The sequence below is a fragment of the Stegostoma tigrinum genome, chromosome 9 (assembly GCF_030684315.1).
Source record: "Stegostoma tigrinum isolate sSteTig4 chromosome 9, sSteTig4.hap1, whole genome shotgun sequence".
In the NCBI taxonomy this organism is placed as follows: Eukaryota; Metazoa; Chordata; class Chondrichthyes; order Orectolobiformes; family Stegostomatidae; genus Stegostoma; species Stegostoma tigrinum.
In genome coordinates this window covers 67,983,576-68,003,346 of record NC_081362.1, presented here as the reverse complement: position 1 = coordinate 68,003,346, position 19,771 = coordinate 67,983,576, and the positions used below count along the sequence as shown (strand labels likewise).

Here is a 19,771-nt window from a genome sequence, read left to right as displayed (position 1 = left end):
GATTGCAGTTCTGAAGCTTATTGTCCTTATAATTATAGTATAGGTTAACGGCTTTGAGGAAAGCTCCCAGTGGGAACTCAGATCCCTGTCGAGTTAACAGCTTTTTCGAAAATTCACCATTGTCCTTTAAGAAATTGCTCTGCCTCGTTGGCACATGTCGTTTTTGTGTATGCTGTCTGTTAGAGGTATGTCATTTGGGTTATTAGAGATGAATTAGTTTTTTACAAAAAGGGCGCTTAGTTTTAACCTCACGCCTGTCCACCTGAGTGCTGACATACAGCCACCCACCTCGATTTCCCTTTACTTTCCTAGCCATGCATTTCACTTCAGCGCACTTTAATTATTCGAATTAAAGTAAAAGCCCATTCACTTGTCCCTCAATCATGTCACTGCTTGTCTGTAATAGAGAGGTCATCGTATTCATTACCGAGTCCATCCACTTCCATTAGTTTTGTTTTGGACGACGATTGGTTGCTCAAACCCAGTGGGTCCAGGTGATGTCATGGTGTGAGTCAAGTAAAGTTGTCAAGCTGAAGGAAGAGCCTAATTCGTCGGAGCTGGAGGGCCAACATTTTGGTGCTTCTGTCTATAATGAGAATGGCTGAAGAAGTGCTGCCAGTTGGTGGACGGGGAGACAAGTCAAAACGCGATGAATTCGCAGATCTTTATCAAAATCACATCAGTTCTGTCAATTCAACTACAGGTGAGTAATTCCCAGGAATATAATTCCTGATTTCGCACCGGAAACTCGTCTGGTACTAATTCCAGTTATTTCATGCTTTCATTGCTATATGGTCACAGTGAATTAGTCACTTAGTTTCCAGTCATAGAATGAATATTTCTTATGATATTGAATCCATTCAGCCAGCACAAGTTCATATAAAAACCTTAATATGGCAATATGATACAGGTTTTCCTCTGTGTACAGGGAAAGGCAACGTACTGAAAAGTTGTTGATGTTTAACATTACTTGGAAAAGGTAAACTATCTCGATTATATTTTACCCTGCCTACGGAGCCAGTTTAAAATACAAATCCATTTTAAATTTTTCCCCTCATAGGCAATTTAAAGATTAAGCGGAAATGACAACTCTACAACCGTTAATCTAAAATAACAGTTTGCGTTTACTATTGTATCCGGTTTGATTAAACAACTTATTTCAAAAATATATTAAATAACAAGTTGCAGAATTATTACCTGTTCTGAAAAAGGGTCAATGGACTCGAAACGTTAACTCTGCTTTCTCTCCACAGATGCTGCCAGACCTGCTGAGTTTCCTCGAGCAATTCTGTTGTTTTGTTTCAGATTTCCAGCATCCGCAGTTCTTTGTTTTATACTAATACAGAATTATTGTTTCCTAGAATATTAAAATCTATCTGGACGATCATTTCGTGGAGATAATAGAATTTCAGTTGTACAACTAGTTACAACAGCAGGGAGTTCCATCCGCTATTTTCTGTAAATCTTTCTCAGTGGTGGCCAAGCACACCAGTTTCAAATCCTGTAAAGATTTCCAGCGCAGTGAAGAAGCACGCAATCCTTCCATAAACAAGTTATATTTCACTTTATAAACTAAAATAAAGCAATTGATTTCAGTCACAGATCCTATCATCTGGAGGGAGTAAAGTTAGATCAAAATAGGCTCTGATGAGAATTATCGCGTGTCCTTCATCAAACATGGAGAAGGAAAACTACAATTGTGGCTAAATTAGGGGGGAAAACTAATAATCTCACTCCAGATGTGTGTCGGGCCGTTTTAACGGGTGGGGGGGGGGTGCTCGGACGTGCTGATGTACAAGCGCTTCTTCGTCAATCTGTCGCCTGCAACTATTGGGGAGCCCTGTTCCAAGGCTTCACTCCCCTTCCGGAAAAAGAGACCCACGCCGCTCAATATTTTAATCCAAACCCACTGGTGTTCGATACGAAACAAACATTTGTACCTTTTCACATGGGAGATTATTAGTGCCGATATGAATATTAATTTATACCACCTTGTAGTTTGGAATTAACATTCCATTTAATATCATAGAAACCACTTCGCGGCTGTTTTCTTGTGTAAAAATATGCTTGTACAATTTTCTGTTTTTTTATTTAAAAGTTCCCATTATTTTTTAAAGAACACATAAAACCTGCACGGCTTAGATATACCGGCTTGAAGACCGCTTGAGTGAAAATCATTGCAAAAGCAGGCATATTGTAAAAGTTGTATAATTTTCCTGATGTAATTATACAAGTTGTATAATGGTCTACAGCAGAACACTGTATATAACTTAATCATCAAAATTTAAGCCCAATTAGACCCTGGACATAATCATTTACCTAGCGTTATAGGCCTACAGCACACGTAACGACAAGTAGGTGTACTTTCAAATATTGTTTAATTTAATAAGGACTTCGCAATTTATTTACACAAAGATATGTGCTAAATAAGGATGAAATTATTTTCCGTATTCGTTTGTTGTTGAGCATAGATATGACTGGGTTCCTTCTATGCTGTTCGAATCTACGTAAGAACCCGCCAAGACTTTTAAAATAATTGCACTGCCAGTTTCCATCAATACAATTTGAACTCATTATAACATTCAGAACAATAAATGCAATATTAACGAGTCAGTTAAAGATCGCAAAATACTAAGGAATCCAACGTGTCGCTATAAACGTCTAAAAAAGTCTTAGATTTGTTGATTAAACTATTAATTTGAATAAAAGTGTCTTTCACCTTAACTAGAAAGTTAAAACAAAGTTAAATTTAGATAAACTATTATTAATATTAGTGTTATAGGAAGGCACATATGCATATCTTATATCAGCTCATTGTTAAAGAAGTATAAATGTGGAGAGATGAAGACAAGCAAAGCATGATGTCTTGTCATTATCCCCTTGTGTGTGATAGGTAACAATTACACACAAGGTATTGTATAACTTTTTCAAATGATTTTGAAATGTGAAGTTAGTAAATAAAGATCGATTTTTTTTAGCAATGAACAATATAACACAAGTATTACTAAGTCTGATAATATATTAACTATTCTTCCAGTAATTAGTTAGGGTTAGATACTTCAAGATAATACATCTTTTGTCCTATTTTGTAATGATATCTTAACTTGTATTCATACAACCTTTTGTTATAATGTTCCAAGGCTGTTCACAAACTAAACAATGTGAGTTATGCAATAATATAATTGGTAAGGTAATCAAAAGCTTGGTCAAAAATGTAGGATGGGAAAGCTTTAAATTGGAATGGAAATCAACTTACAGGAACTTGTATTTTATAAAAATGAATACCGATGGTATTCAGAGGGAATATATTTTATTTTCAAAAAAATCTAGTTTATAATTTGACTGAATAAATTGATGCAAACATTTAGCCAAAGATAACACAGAATTTCACTGATGACTAGAACTTGTGTATATAACATTAAGTTTCTTGGGTCCTGGACAGGATAGATGCAGAGAGGTTGTTTCGTCTTGCGGGAGAGTCCACGATTACAGGGCATAGTGTCAGTAAGGGATTTAAGACAGACGAGGAGGAATTTCTTCTCAGGGTAGTAAATCTGTGGAATTCTTAACTGCAAAGAGTTGTCAAGATGATGTTGTTAAGACAGATCTTTAATTAGTAAAGGAATCAAGGGTGATAGGGATAAGGTAGGAAAGTGGACTTGATGAATATCAAATCAATCAATCATCTCATTGAATGGCAGAGCAAACTCATTAGGCCAAATTGCCTACTTCTGCTCCTTTTTATGATCTGCAATTTGCGTGAAAAATTATCAGTGTTTAACAATTTAGCATTCACTTACTGTGTTTCAGTGAATTCTGAGATTATGATTCTAAGCAGTTTGTGGTTATAATTTATAACCATATATGAATAATGGATAGCTTGAAAGAAACTATACCAAATACAGCTTAATACCTGAAAATACTATTTGCCGTGCCAACAATGGACATCTTGCCCTCATTTGCAAGTTGTTTGTTTTGCCTCGTTGGGGATTTGCATGCTAACCATCATCTCCGAGTTACATTGGTAATCAATGCCTTTCTGTAATTGCTAATACTCAAACAGACTAGCTGAATACTCAATTTTTAATTTGCTCCCCTAGAAGTGGCATTAGACTTTGTTAGGGGTATATTATATATTTTGTCATGATATTGTCTAATGTGAATTGATTTTCAACTTTTAAAGTTGGAATCAAAATGCAGACTACTCGCAGAAGCTTATTCTATGTAAATTCCTTTGAATAGTACAGTGTATGTTTAAGTTTGAGCTAGATATTGAATCAACTGAGTTCATATGTTTGACTCTCTGATGAAGGGTCTAGGCCCGAAAAGTCAGCTTTTGTGCTCCTGAGATGCTGCTTGGCCTGCTGTGTTCATCCAGCCTCACATTTTATTATCTTGGAATTCTCCAGCATCTGCAGTTCCCATTATCTCTCATATGTTTGACTACTTTTTCGCGGTAACAGTGGGGGTTGATGAAGGTAGAGCAGTTAATATTTTATCTGGACTTTCAAAAGGCATTCTTGTAAGACTTCATTCAGAAAGGATAAGCTGGTGTTGTCCATGTGGCAACATTTCCAATTTACGCCTGCTATCACCTACTTACCAAATTGCAACTCTCGATTGAGCTAACGGTATGACAATCTTAGCAATAAAAAATTAAGTAAATCCTCTGTAGTAGTAGAGTGGTAGATCTTTAATACTCCAGAATTCCTTTTGGTAACTGGTGAGCTTGCTCATTGGGATCTGTAGAGGGCTGTCCTGGCCAGTCACTTACAACTGTACTTTTAACTCGAGTGAAGAAAAGTTTAACAGACTTGATTGTATTGGGCTCGGAATGATTTAACTATCACCCGATGCATATTGTCAGCAAATGTTGATATTTTCTCACGTAACATAAATTCACAAGAAGAGAAGTAGTCTATTTGGCACTTGAGCCTGATGCATTTCTCAATAAAATCATGGTACATCCATTTGTGGTCTTTATCCACCTTTACTGTCCACCCAACCCTCAATCCTTGACTCTCTTGTACATCAAAAATCAATCTAACTCTGTCTCTAATGTATCAATTGCCAAGCCTCCCCTGCTTTCTGTTGATGAGAACTCCTCTTACGCTCACATTCTTCCTCACTGTTTTAAAAGTGAAACTTCTTATGTTAAACTGTGACCGCTAGTTTGATTACCCCCCGCCCCCCGATTCAGATACAAAAACACCCTCATGTTTTGAACCCTCCCAGGATCACTGATACCTGCCTGATGTTTCGGAGATCCACACAGCGCCATGCGGCGTCTCATGTGCAATCTCAACCTTTCTCTCCAACAGCATCGTAACACACTGGCTCAGGGCTGCACCACTGCGCAGTTCTACTTCGTCCTCCGGCTCATTCGTCGTGCTAACAAGAAACTTTCTTTTCCTCTCAGGCATCAAGGCCCATAAGATGCACCAACTCAAAAATACCCATGGCACTCTGGAACCTACTTCTCCCCTTCCCTCTGACTCTATCCCCTCCTCCAACAACCCCGCCACCTCCTATTCACCATCCCTCCTAACTTTCCACTCTCCGATGCTGAACGCTCTGTACTCAGCAAAGGCCTCAGCTTTATCCCTCTGCATCCCCACCTTAACAAATTTCAGGCACAACATGACGCTGAACTGTTCTTCCGCTGTCTTCGCCTGCGTGCTCATTTCTTTAATAATGGGAACTGCAGATACTGGACAATCCAAGATAATAAAATGTGAGGCTGGATGAACACAGCAGGCTCAGCAGCATCTCAGGAGCACAAAAGCTGACGTTTCGGGCCTAGACTCTTCATCAGAGATCTCTGATGAAGGGTCTAGGCCCGAAATGTCAGCTTTTGTGCTCCTGAGATGCTGCTGGGCCTATTGCTCATTTCTTTGGACAAGATTCCTCTCCCCGTCCCACAGACCCCTTTGCCCAAATCCAGCACTCTCCCTCGACCTGGACCCTTCCCTCCGGCCTTTCATCTGCACTCGATCTTTTCATTGAGAACCGTTGATGTGACATCAGTTGCCTCAATTTCACTGCCCCTCTCAACAAATCCAACCTACCTCCCTCCGAACTGACTGCACTCCGCGCACTCAGATCTAACCCTAACTTTGTCATCGAGCCTGCCGATAAGGCTGGTGCTGTTGTTGTCTGGTCTGGTGTACTGGCCTCTACCTTGCAGAGGCTGAGCGCCAGCTCTCAGATACCCCCTCCTACCTTCCCCTGGACCATGGCCCCACTATGGCACATCAGGCCATTGTATCCAGTGCTGTTATGGATCTCATTTCATTCGGTGACCTCCCCCCATCCCCTTCCAAGGTAATAGTGCCCCAACCCCGCATAGCTTGTTTCTACCTCCTGCCAAAAATCCACAAACAGGACAGTCAACGTAGATCCATTGTTTCAGCCTGCTCATGCCCCACAGAACTCATCTCTTCCTACCTTGACTCAGTCTTCTCCCCCCCCACCCCGGTCCAATCTCTACCCAAATATATCCATGATTCATCTGATGCCTTACACCAGTTTCAAGCTTCCAGTTTACCAGCTCCAGCCACCTCCTCTTTACCATGGATGTACAATCCCTTTACACATCCATTCCCCACCAGGAGGGTCTTAGGGCTCTCTGCTTCTTCCTGGAACAACGACCTGAACTATACCCACCCACCACCACCCTCCTCCGCTTACCCGAGCTCATCCTCACCCTCAACAACTTCTCTTTCAACTCCTCTCATTTTCTTCAGTTAAGAGGGGTGGCCATGAGTACCTACATGGGCCCAAGTTATGCCTGTCTCTTCATGGGAAACGTGGAACATTCTTTGTTCCAGTCCTAATCCAGCCCCCACCCACAACTTTCTCCGATACATTGATGATATCATTGGTGCTGCTTCCCTCTCTCGTCTGGAATTGGAAAACTTCATCAATTTTGCCTCCAATTCCCACCCTGCCCTCACTATCGCCTGGTCTATCTCTGACTCCTCCCTTCCTGTCCTCAACATTTCTGTTTCCATTTCTGGGGATAAACTGGCCACTAATATCCATTACAAACCTACTGACTTCCACAGCTACCTGAACTATACGTGCTCACACTCCACTTCCTGTAAAGACTCCATCCCATTCCCTCAGTTCTACCATCTTCGTCGCATATGTTCAGAAGAAGCCAACTTCGACAAGGGAGCCTCCAAAATGCCCACCTTCTTCCTCAACCGGGGATTCCCCAGCTCCGTTGTTGACAGGGTCCTCAACCATCTCCCCATCTCCTGCACTTCTGCCCTCACCCCTTCTCTTCCCTCCCGCAACAGCCATAGGGTTCCCCTTATCCTCACCTATCATCCCACCAGCATCCACATCCTGAAGACCATCAGATGCCATTTCCACCACCTCCAGCAAGATGCCACTATCAGACACATATTCTCCTCCCCTCCCTTGTCCACCTTCCACAGGGACCATTCCCTCTGGCACACCCTAGTCCACACTTCCTTCACCCCCAACACCTCCCCACAGCCCTACGGCACTTTCCCCTGTAACTGACGACATTTCACCTGCAATTCCCAGAATCTAGTTTACTGCATTCACTGCTCACAATGTGGTCTCCTCTACAATGGGGAAACGAAGCGTAGATTTGGTGACCACTTCGCAGAACATCTACATTCTGCTCGCAAAAAAAACCCCTGAACTATCTGTTGCCTGCCACTTCAATGCACCAGCGTGCTCCCTAGCCAACATCTCTGTTTCTGGCATGCTGCAGTGTTCCAGTGAAGCCCAACAAAAGCTGGAGGAACAACAGCTCATTTTCCGCTTGGGGAAAGTACTCCAGACTCAATATTGAGTTCAATAATTTTAGGGCCTGAACTCTCCCATGTCCCAGCCCCCTACCCCACACACTAGGCCTTGTTACCACATTGCCTGCCATTACACACCCCCTGTTGTTAGTCACTAACAATCCCCATTAACAACTATTCACCCTCCCAGCCTGATCGTTAGCAACTCCTTTGTCTGTCCAACTGTCTTTCTCTCTCTTTGGCTTCTATCCCATCGTTTACTCCCTACCCCACCCACCTCCCTATTTTCTGCATATAAACTGATGATTTCCCAGCCACCATCAGTTCTGAGGAAGGATCACCAGATCTGAAATGTTAACTCTGTTTTCTCCTTCACAGATGCTGCCAGACCTGCTGAGCTTTTCCAGCAACTTTGTTTTTGTTCCCTCCTGGTATCCACCCTATGAAAATCCTTCAAATCTTGCATTTCAATATGATCAATTCACATTCATATAAGCTTCCATGGATCTTGGCCCAATCTATTTAACCTTTCCTCAGATGTCCTTCTTCCCAAGAATGAGTCAGGTGAGCCTGTGGATGCAAAGAGGATGCAAAAGGATGCATTTTGATGAAATGGACATGGCTTTGGCAGATAAAATACAATAAGGAATAATCTGAAGTAATTCACTTTGGCATGGAAAAAAAGAGGAATGGTTTGTTTTTAATGGGGCAAGTGATTCTGGGAAATATTGATATTCAGAAGAATCTTGGACTGTCTATATTTGAATCACAAAGTTAATATGCATTTGTGAAGCAAACTGCAACTTGCAAAGGAGTTGGGGTATAGATGTAAAGAAGTCTCACGAATTGTTTTGAGACCACACCTGGAGAACACGACATACAGTTTAGCCATCTTACCTAAAGCAGGATTTACTTGCATTAGAGTGCAACATGGATTCACTAGACTGATTTACTCAGATGCGAGACATGCTGTTTGAAAGATTGAATAAGCAAGACCTTTCCCTAAACCTTAGAAGAATGAGGTTATCTTAATGAAGCACATTTTAAAATAAGTTCTCAGGTGCTTGACAGATAAACGTTGAGGGGAGAATGTTTCCCTAGGCCAGAGTCTAGGATAATGGGAGTCAATTTCAGAATAAGGGGTTGACTATTTAGTGATGAGACTATGAAGCTCACTCAACTAAAGGACTGTGAAGCTTTCCGTACTTCAGGTGTATACCATCCGCTTTTTAATCTGTATATATTAGGTTTTTGGACATGACCAGAACTGAGAGATATGGGATGCTGTATTATGATGTAGCTGGGGTAAAATATCAAGTGTGATCTTCTTAAATGGCAAAGTAGGCTTAAGGAACCAAATGGCCTATTCCTTCTCCTATTTCACCTCTTCAAAACTCATTGAGTGCTGAAGTTGATACAAACTATTTGGCTTCTTGTTTTCACGTATCCTATCACTGTCTCTCTAAAGATCAGCAGCAACCATCAGAGACCATAATTGGACATTGCAATCTCTGATCAGCCTATTGATGAAGTTCTTTTGAAGCTGCTTCTTCAACATCAGTACCTTATGATGTTGTCTTGAATCTTGAGCACCTTTTGGTTAGTGTCCAAACCACTCAAACTCATTCTTTCATTTAAAAGTGGAGAGTGCAGGAAATCAGCAAAGTCAATAATCAGGAACTTATTATGGTTCTTACAATTCATTCTTTCTTCTTCATGTCCAAATTCAGGTACTCCTTTAAATGCAACTATGCTCTTTAGCTAAACGACTGTGTTTTATGACGTTGTAAATTCCAATGGCAAAGGAATTTCCCATTATATTCAATCAGACTCTTTCACATTTGTTGCCTCTTGCCTTGAACAATGGAAATAGCCTCTTTCTGCTTACAGTATCTAACCATTTCAAAATTTTAAAGACTTCTTAAGATGAAAAGCCTTTTTTTTTCTCCTAGAGAAAACTGCCTCAGCCAGTTTAATTTTCCACGATTGTTACAATCTCTGGTCCTGGTATTATAATTTTAAATCTTTTTTTGCAACTTCTCCAGTGCTTCTAATGTTTTAAAGTAATATGGAGATCAGAACTGCAAACAATTTTCCATGGTCAATCTTCAAAAAAAGGGTCATGCATTCAGTATAATTTTGCTTTGAATTGTGGTTCTCTGGAAATTTAATCACAATGATTTGCTTGCACTTTGGGTTGCACTAACCAGCCTGTCCATTTTTTAAAAAAAAGTTTGTGAATTTGTATTCCAAGGTCCCTGTAGGCTTCTGTTCTATTTAACATGCATTCTTTCCAATGCTATATTATTTCTCAGGGAAAATGCAACACAGGACATGCACCTAAATTGAAAGTAATTTAGCATAAATATGCCTGTTCTACCCCATCCAAAAACCTTTTCATTGCATTTCCTTTAATGTCTGTTGCCCCCAAAATTTGTACCTACAGCTCTGTGTGAATCTCTGCAATCAAGTTTCCATCCCTGTCAGGTCATGGGATCATGGAATCAAAGCCATAGTCATCTTCCAAAAACTGTAACTGATGCCCTATCTCTCTTCATCTGCAGCCTTTCACATAACTAACCAGACCCCTCCTCAACTTGTTTTCTTTAAAAACATCCAAAAAAAAACTTTCTGACCAAGTTTTTGCCACCCTTCCTGAAATTCCCATCTTGGGATAAGCATTCATTTCATCAGGATCATGTCCTTGTTGGGTGATTTGGAACTTTTTGGTGTGTAAATGTAAATTATGTCATTCTTGCCACTTAGCTTCAAATCTTCTACCACGCCAATTCAATGAAGAATAAACCAGTCATAGTTTGGTGGCAAGCTAGTTAAATTCTAGCTATATATACACTTGAAGATATTTCGAGAGTCTGTAGCTGTTAAATTATACCAAATAACAGACTTCTTTTTAAAAAGGGCAGCACAGTGGCTAGCACGACAGCCTCACAGCGCCAGGGACCCGGGTTCAATTCAAGCCTCGGGCGGCTGTGTGCAGAATTTGCATGTTCTCCTTGTGTCTGTGTGGGTTTCTTCCAGGTGCTCTGGTTTCTTCCCACAATCCAAAGATGTGCAGGCTAGGTGGATCGGCCATGCTAAATTGCCCGTAGTGTTCAGGGGTGTGTGGGTTATAGGGGGATGGGTCTGGGTGGGATGCTTCAAGGGGGCAGTATGAACTTGTTAGGCCAAAGGGCCTGTTTCCACACTGTAGGGAATCTAGCCTAATCTTTAAAAAAAACCTGCAATTAATGTGTTCAAGATTAGATGAGTTTTTTTGTTATAGAAATAGAATAATTAAACTACTTACATTGATTTCAATTTGGTTCAGACCTTGGTGTTTTAGTTCATCCACCAACTAAAGAAATACAACTTTTGCAAAAGGAGGACTTCATTGTTTATGCAAATTTTATTTTTGATTTTTTTTTAATGCAAGTAGCTTCTATGGAAAACTGTTTCTTACAGCAAAGACTGATTTCTGATATGCATCAAGTTAGAAGGATTACTAGTGAGTTTGCACAAAGCTTGAAGTACAGTATTACATTCTAATTCTAAAGCCAGTTACTTAGGCACAGTCAATTGACTTCCTCACTAATCAGAAGCACTAGTAAGCTCACCGTCCTTTTCAGACAAATTAGTCTCTTTGTTGGTTTTGTTCTTTCTAGCTGAACAGCCTAGCTCTGGCTCTTGTACGCTTTCTCACGATATTGAATTATATGAACTAAAACCATGTGATGATCAGATTCCACATTCCCAGTAAGATTGGTATAGTGGGTATGGTGGAAGTTAATCCCTAGATTCAGGGGCTGAATGAATGTTTCCACTACCATCTTCATGTCCGGATGAACAATCAGATTGTGGTTCAGCTCTGTTCTGTTTCCTGAAGCCAGGACTTGACCTATTGTCAAGTGTAAAGCTTATCCTCTTTTATATTTGTTGGTCGATTGACAAAAGAAAGTGAACATCAAAATTAAGCTCCTACCATTGCATTTTTCTACAATCAGAAAGATTTGGCAATATAATGAACAATGGCTGTTTTAGAAATGGAAGATGTGGCAGTTAACAAATATCCTGAAAAGTATTACTTTTAATTAAATCTATTATATTCCAACCTAGGATGTAGATTTAAGTCTTTGGACTAGAAATGGGATAACTTTAGAAGTCAATTTAGACAACTATGGCAGAAAATATTTGTTTTGTCATCATAGAATAGGTGTTGCAATCCATCAAAGAAAATATGAAGGAAATAAGTTGATTGATGGGTCATGTTTGTCCTAAATGGATACAGCAATGGTCTAATCTAAAATAACTTTAATGATACTACCCTGTCAATCAATGCTTACTTCACACACTTTCATAACTTTCTTTTCATTTAATCAGCACTTTACTGCCAGCAAGCTGTTATGATATTATTAGGTAGACTCCTTTTTTGCAAGGTACTTAAAATGGTATTTTGTCTTTTCCTTCATGATTTTTATGGTTCGTAACACAATTGAGGCAGTAAGTTTTCTTAGAACACCACAAGCACTGCCTTCTTGCAGCCCTGCTGTTCTGGATAGTTTGGTTGGAGGGGGGGGAGGTGCAGTGGAGGATGATCTAAGAGCTGCAGCTGCAGGAGATTATATATTCTAAGTCAGGTGTACAAGTGGAGGATCAGCTTCTGAACATATTGAAAGATCACTGCCTCTGGAAAGTAGATTCTTCCATCGTATCATAGACATTGTTTTTTGACTGCCTGAAGAAGGTTAAAACCAAATGGAATTGATTTGAGATGAACACTGAAATTTCCAATAAACAGAATCACATCAAATCATGTGTTGAAGGGAAGATCATTGATTAAAACATTAAAAATTTTTGTGCTGAGTATTCCTCCGAGCAGCTCCAGCAAACTGCCCCAAAGCTGCAAAGACTGCCATTTGACAACACCAATCAGGCATGACTCTAGCTACTGGAAGGAGTTTCTTTCTTCTGTTTTGCTGGGGCTCCTCAACAAGATATTGCCTGCCTTTCCAGTCACCCCTGAATTATTAAATAACTGACTGTGATTCTGACAAATTTAACTGAGTAATATTAAAAGTGTCACTAGATGATTCCATCTGCCACTTTACTGAATAATTAGAAGGTGCCGATAGATTTGGTAGTTGGCGGGATTAGATCTGTTCTACATTTCGTAAAGGCAATATAATGAGGAGATTGTTGCTGCAGTACAAATCTGGAAAGCAGGGTTATATTTTTGTGACCTGGGTTCTGATCCCACTATTTGCAATTCAAATTCAATAAAAAGCTGGAACAAATAGCTGGCTCTTAAATGCTCTCCGAAATGGCTTAGTGAGCCACTCACATGTATGCCACTACAAAACCTAAAGAAACGAATGGAACCAGGTGGATAATCTGGCATCAGCACCAGAAATGACAACCACAAACACACAACACTATTAACCCTACAAAGTTCTCCTTCCTACAGCAGGGTGCTAGTGTCAAAATTGGGACAGCTCTTTCTCCGATTGGTCAAGCAACATTCTGACTCTCAAAATCATAACTTACAATATCCCAAAAGCCACCGTCATCATCCCTGAGCAGGCAGGAGGGGACTGCATGAACAGTCCCCAACATTGACTCCAATGAATTGGTACTTCTCCCTGTTCAGCAGCACCTGGATGGCTAAATATAGGTGGGTGGGGGGGGGGGGGGGGGGTGAAGAATTTCAGATATTGAAAATAGAAACAAAAACTGAATTTGCAGAAAAAGCTCAGCAAGTTGGGAGCACCTGTGGAGAGAAATCAGAATTAATGTTTCAAGCCCAATGACCCTTTTCATCAGGACTGATGGTATCTTGAAAAGATTGATATTTATGCAGAAGATGGGGTGGTGGGAGTGGGGACAGAGAGCCCAAAGAGAGGAAGAAACCATTGGACAAAGAAATGGGTAAAGGTCAGTCTGGGCAAATGAATAGCTGATATTGGGAATATCAGGTCTTGTGTGATATCTTCTTCGGGCGGCTAAGGTCTGGTGTGTGGGGTTTGAGGTAAGGACATAGGAGAAGGTGCCTCAAGCCCTAAAATTGCTGAACTTGATATGGATTCCAGAAGGCTGCAAAGTTCCTAAGCAAAAAGTGAGGTGCTCTTCTTCCAACTTGCACCGAACTTGCTGGAGCACTGCAGCAAGCCTGAGATAGATGTTGGCCAGAGAAACACATTGTGTTGAAGTGGCAGGCAACTGAAAGCTCAAGACTTTTTTTGAGAGACAGAACATAGGTGTTCTGCAACGCAGTCACCCAGTCTGAGCTTCATTTCCCCAATGTAGAGGAGACTGTTGCGAGCAGTGAATACAGTTACTGGCATCTATGTTGACAAATGCAACAGGTGGATGTAGCTGTCAAGGAGTCATTCATTTTCTGCAGTCTCCCCGATCACAGATTAGTGGAAATTATTTAGCTGTAGTCCTAATGCAGCAGCAGATATTGCCCCCTAAGGCTGTTGTTCCCTCACCACTCCCCTTATTTAACACCTACCGAGGCATTAGAAAGCCAGTTGATATGCAACTTCTGAGCCGCACTCTGGAGTCACTGCTTATTGTCAAATTTTACTCATGTAAAAAAAGATCTCTGCTAGCTCTACATAAGCCACTGAGGGAGAACCTTTTGCTGGTAGAAGACTGAGGAAACCTTTTTGTTAAGCACAATGGATTCAGAACATGTTTTCAAGCAATTTTAGTTTGATCTTCTGTTTGTCAATAAATTATCAATAAACCTTTTGCATATTTGGCAGTTTGGTATGTGTTGGTTTTTTTTCCCCTTTGGCTCTGGTTAATCTGCACTGTCGGAAACCAAAGATCTAGAATTTGACTGGTTCGACTTTAAGATTCCGAATATAGGGAGTGGGGAGAAGGTACAAAAATTGCCACTCCAGAGAAATCTCTTATCACTCAGATCATAATCATAAAATCCCTATAGTGCAGATAGAGGCCATTCAGCTCATCAAGTCTGCATTGGACCCTTCAAAGAGCATCCCAACACTCCATTCCAGTCCTATCCCCACATTTACCATTGCTAACCCACCTAGTCTAAACAACCCTGGTCACTACGAGGCAATTTAATATGGCCGATCCACCTATCCTGCACACCTTTGGACTGTGGGAAGGAAGTGGAACACCAGGAGGAAATCCATGCAGACACAGGAAGACTGTGCAAACTCCACACAGAATCCAAGGGAGAATCAAACCCAGTTCCCTGGTCCTGTAAGGCTGCAATACTAACCATTGAGCTGCCCCATGAGCCAATTGACCTGCACCAGGAAAGTAGCGCAAATTTGCATGGATCCACAAACCCATGCTCCACTCATAATAACAATGCGTGGAGCTGGATGAACACAGCAGGCCAAGCAGCATCTTTTGTGCACCTAAGATGCTGCTTGGCCTGCTGTGTTTATCCAGCTCCACGCATTGTTATCTCGGATTCTCCAGCATCTGCAGTTCACATCATCTCTCCCATGCTCCACTCATACTGGTTTCCCTTGTTTTATGTGGCACTTCACCTTTCAATTACAAAGGGTTTCTATGTAATATAATCTTTCTGTAATGCAACATACTGACAGCAGTGATCTAAATGCTTCTATTTCAGTTGATGACAGTGTATACAAGAAGTTCCCTGGAAGTTCAAATGCCGGAAGAAATACCCTGCTAGCAAATAATGTGCCAGGGCAGACTCACTACCCAACACCTGCACGTAGGCGTCATCGAACCACATTCAGCCAGGAGCAACTGGAACATTTGGAAGCCACTTTCAATAAAAACCATTATCCAGATATCTACTGTAGGGAGGAGTTGGCCAAGATCACCAAACTTAATGAGGCACGCATTCAGGTCAGAGATTATTCAATTCTTTGAACAAAGCTATAAACCACATTAAAACGTGTAACTTTTCAATAGATTGTTTCAGTACAATAGTATTCAGCTTTTCATGTTACTACACATTTTCCATTTCATTGTCTTTATTACAAGCTTTTAATATTTTGAAAAATATGTATTGAAAATTAACATTTTAATATTGGCAAAGCACTGTTATTGACATAAATTTACAATCAAACTCATGATTGTGTCTTAACAGAACCCCAGTAAATTTGCTAAAGGTCTATGGCCCTGCTGTGCTGGCAAGCATTAACTTTTTTGTTTAGGTTTCTGGCCTTGGATATACTTGGCTGGAAGTTGATTGTGGTTTTGGAAGGTGCTGTCATTAGTGTTGCCTCAAACAATCCAAAAGTGAGTGAATGCATTGGCATCTCGTAGATGGTATGTGCTACTACCACTGTGCATTGATGATGGAGAGAGTGAATGCTGAAGGTGGTGGATGGATGGGATACCAGTAAAGAAGGCTGCTTTGCCCTGGACAAAGTCATGATTATTTAACACTGCTCAAGGTACATTTATCTCCACAAGTGGACAGAATTCCATCACGGTCCAGACTTGTGCCTTTGTAATCGGGAAATGACTTGCTGGAGAATTCCTTCCCTCAGGCCTACTTTTACAGCCACAGATTTTTGGATTCATTCATGGGAAGTGGGCATTGTTGCTGAGCAGCATTTATTGTTCATCCTTAGTTGCCCTTGAACATGGTTGTGTACTACCTTCTTGAACCACTGTAGCCCATTTGCTGCAGGTAGACCTAAATGCTCTTAGTGAGGGAACTTCAGGTTTCTGGAGCACTGATATTTTACTAAGTCAGTTGAGTAAGTGACTCCGAAGGGAAGCTGCAGGTGATGGTGCTGTTCCTGTGTATCTGCTGCCCTTCTCCTTCGAGATGGAAGGGATCAGGGATTTAGAAGATGCTGTTTGAGGACACTTGGTGAATTTCTTAAGTGTATTTTGTAGAGACAATGTGTTACTGAGCATCAGTTGTGGAAGGATGGTAAATGTTTTCCTAGATGGTGTCAAGCTTTTGAATGTTGTTGGGAACTGCACTCATCCAGGCAAGTGAGGAGTATTCTATCACTTGCCTGACTTATGCCTTGTAGATGGTGGACAGGTTTTGGGGAGTCAGGAAATGGGTTACTCGCAGCAGGGCTCCTAGTCTCTTATCTGCTTTTGTAGCCACACTGATTAAAATGGGTAGTCCAGTCAGTTTCCAGTCAATGGCAACCCCAGAACGTTGACAGTGGAGGTTTCAGTGATGGTACTGCAACCGCACGTCAAGAGACGAAGATTAAAGTCTCTTTTTGGAGATGATTATTGCCCACTCAAACCTGGCTATTGTCCAGGCATGGTAGTTTCTGGACATGGACTGCTTCCAGTACTGGAGTTACAGACAGGGCCGAACACAATCACCAGCAAATATCACCACTTCTGAGCTTACTGAGGGACAGTCAATGAGGAAGCAGCTGAAAACATTTGTGCCAAGGATACTAGCCTTAGGAAACCCTGTTGAGATGACTGCCAACCACCATAAATACCTTTTGTGCTAGCTATCACTCCACCACTGGACAGCTCTCTGCTCCATTCTCATTAACTTACTTTGCAATAAATCTTTTTGACACTACAATGAGACAAATACTGCCTTCATAACCAACAGTCATTTTCACCTCACCATGGTTTTTTTAAAAATTCTATTTTTAGTCATTTGTGGGACAAATGCATCACTGCCTAGCAAATATTTATTACCCATAGCAAGTTGCCTTTGAGAGGGTAGTGAATTGCTGCAACCCTGCTGGGGATTGACCCACCAGTGCCATTAGGAGAGAGAATTTCAGGATTTTGACCAGCAACAGTGAAGGAATAGTGATTATATTTCCAAGTCAGGATAGTGGGTGGCTTGGATCGGAACTTGCAGACAGTAGCATTCCCACGTATCTCCTACCCTTGTCCTTCTAGATGGAAGCGAGTGTAGGTTTGAATGGTGCTATCTAAGGATTCAACTCTTTTGTCCATGTTTGGACCATGGCTGTTATGAAGTCAGTTGGCAGAGGGCACAGGAAGCTGAGTGGCCAGCAGTCTGGCAGCAGGATGGAAGTTTCAAGAAGCTTAACAGTATCTATGACATCAATTCTGGCACCTTCAACATTCACATGTGTCCACCAGTATACAGTGGTAACATTGTGTGTCATCAATGGCACAAACTGCAATGACTCAGCACGCACCTTCAACAACACCTTCCGACCTGGTGACTTTTACTGTCCACACCAAGAGCAGCAAATGCATTGGAACACCATCAGTAAGTTCCCCTCACAACAATACATTTTTGATATTAAGAACTGCTGATGCTGGAGTCAAAGATAACAGTGTGGAGCTGGAGGAACACAACAGGCCAGGCAGCATCAGAGGAATAGGAAAGTTGGCACTTCGGGTCGGGACCCTACTTCAGAAATTTCTGAAGGGTCCTGACCCAAAACATCAACTTTCCTACATTATTTTGACTTGGCTTTTAACCACCATTCCTTCACTGATGCTGGGTCAAAATCCTGGAACTCTTTCCAAACAGCATTGTGGGTATACATGCGAAACCCCTGCGCTGCCTCCACCATGCACTAGTGCTTCAAGATGCCTCACCACCTTCCAGGCATTAGGGACGGACAATAAATGCTGACCCAAGCTATGATATCTACAATTTCATGAATGAAGATAAAACCATAAAACTTTGTGCTTGAAAGAGAAAGCAGAATTGGAACAAAGTACATGAGGTTCGTTGTTTACATTCTGTTCTATCGGAATATGATCTGCAACTTTGACTAACACTGTGCTATCAAAGGTGGCCAGGTATTGTAACTGAAATTATTACAAATCTCGGCACAGCCTCCATCACCTTTTGTGTCTGGTTAATCTTTTCTTCCAGACACACATTCAAGCTCATTTTCAGGAGATCTCTTAACTCCGGTCTCCTGTTTCCTGCTCAAATCCTACTCTTTGGAATTATTTCCCTAAATACCGTACTACATTTTAACCCACTTCTGTTCCTTAAAATTATCATTTTATAGTAGTTTTTTATAATTTTCTCTTACAGCATTAATTTCTGTGATTTTTCTATACTTTCTAAATTAATACTGCTATACACATCCAACTTGTAGACATTGCAATTGAAAATTTGGAAGTGATTAGAAACATGACATTATGTAAAATGTTCAAACATCATGAACACCTAAAAGCTCATATTCAAGTAGAATTTCTACCTACCTTGTAGGGAATGTAACAATCATTTCAGTTGGGACACAACAAATTTGGGGAGTTTGATATAGGTTGACCAGAGTCAAAATCTAGGAATCCTTAAGTGCAAGATTATCACATCAGTAATTTTCTTAGTCATGCATCTTAGTAAGACTCCCTACCCTTAATTATGCGGGTTTGAATAAAAGTATCTTTACTCCTGGACTCACGTTTATATGTGGTGATGTTAATGAGAATAAAATTCTGTGGTATCGTCTTTGCTGATTCAATTCCTATTCTTTCAGGTGTGGTTTCAAAACAGACGTGCAAAGCATCGGAAACAAGAACGAGCTAATCAGAAGTCAATCCCTCCAACTGTTATTTCAGGCTGCAGTGGTCTGATATCAGGTGTATGTTCTGTGTCTACTTCAGCTAGGCCCTACCACTATCCACATGCCATTAATCACATACCACGCTTCTCTTCAATGGCAACAAGTGCTTATGGTTCTCCAGCAGCTATTAGCCAGTTTACCTGCACTAATACGCATGCACACTTGGCAACTGCCCCACCACCACCACCACCACCACGGCAACACGATGACTGGTACAGTCCTCTACGTTCAATTAATTCTCCGATGGCTGGATTACCCTCATCAATGCTCTCGATAGGACCTGTGCCAGGTCTTGATCCACCGCCACACTGGAACTAACTGCTAACAACAAAAATCATTCTTTATTTCCAGAATAAGTCAGTGTGTTATTGTAATGGCTGCCCTGATTATCAGTTAGGAATGCACTTAACTGCCTTTTAAGCAAATATATTAAAATCAATTTGTTTTTCAGTTGAGTTATTGAAAGTCACA

The 19,771-nt window shown here is 40.9% G+C and overlaps 1 protein-coding gene across 1 annotated transcript; it reads left to right on the top strand.

Annotated features, from left to right (window-relative positions):
- The first annotated feature begins 561 nt into the window (after positions 1-561).
- prop1 (PROP paired-like homeobox 1) lies at positions 562-19,623 on the top strand. Its single transcript, XM_048535781.1, has 3 exons — positions 562-703; positions 15,400-15,641; positions 19,214-19,623. The coding sequence occupies exons 1-3, from the start codon at positions 592-594 to the stop codon at positions 19,616-19,618; spliced, it is 759 nt and encodes a 252-aa protein (XP_048391738.1). The 5' UTR covers positions 562-591; the 3' UTR covers positions 19,619-19,623.
- The last annotated feature ends 148 nt before the right edge of the window (positions 19,624-19,771 follow it).

What these genes read in the sequence shown, in the direction of transcription:
- prop1 (XM_048535781.1), top strand. Translation starts at nt 592, where the DNA reads ATGAGAATGGCTGAAGAAGTGCTGCCAGTTGGTGGACGGGGAGACAAG. An exon ending in TTCTGTCAATTCAACTACAG is followed by an intron (nt 704 to 15,399) that starts GTGAGTAATTCC and finishes CTTCTATTTCAG; the next exon opens with TTGATGACAGTGTATACAAG. An exon ending in TTAATGAGGCACGCATTCAG is followed by an intron (nt 15,642 to 19,213) that starts GTCAGAGATTAT and finishes CTATTCTTTCAG; the next exon opens with GTGTGGTTTCAAAACAGACG.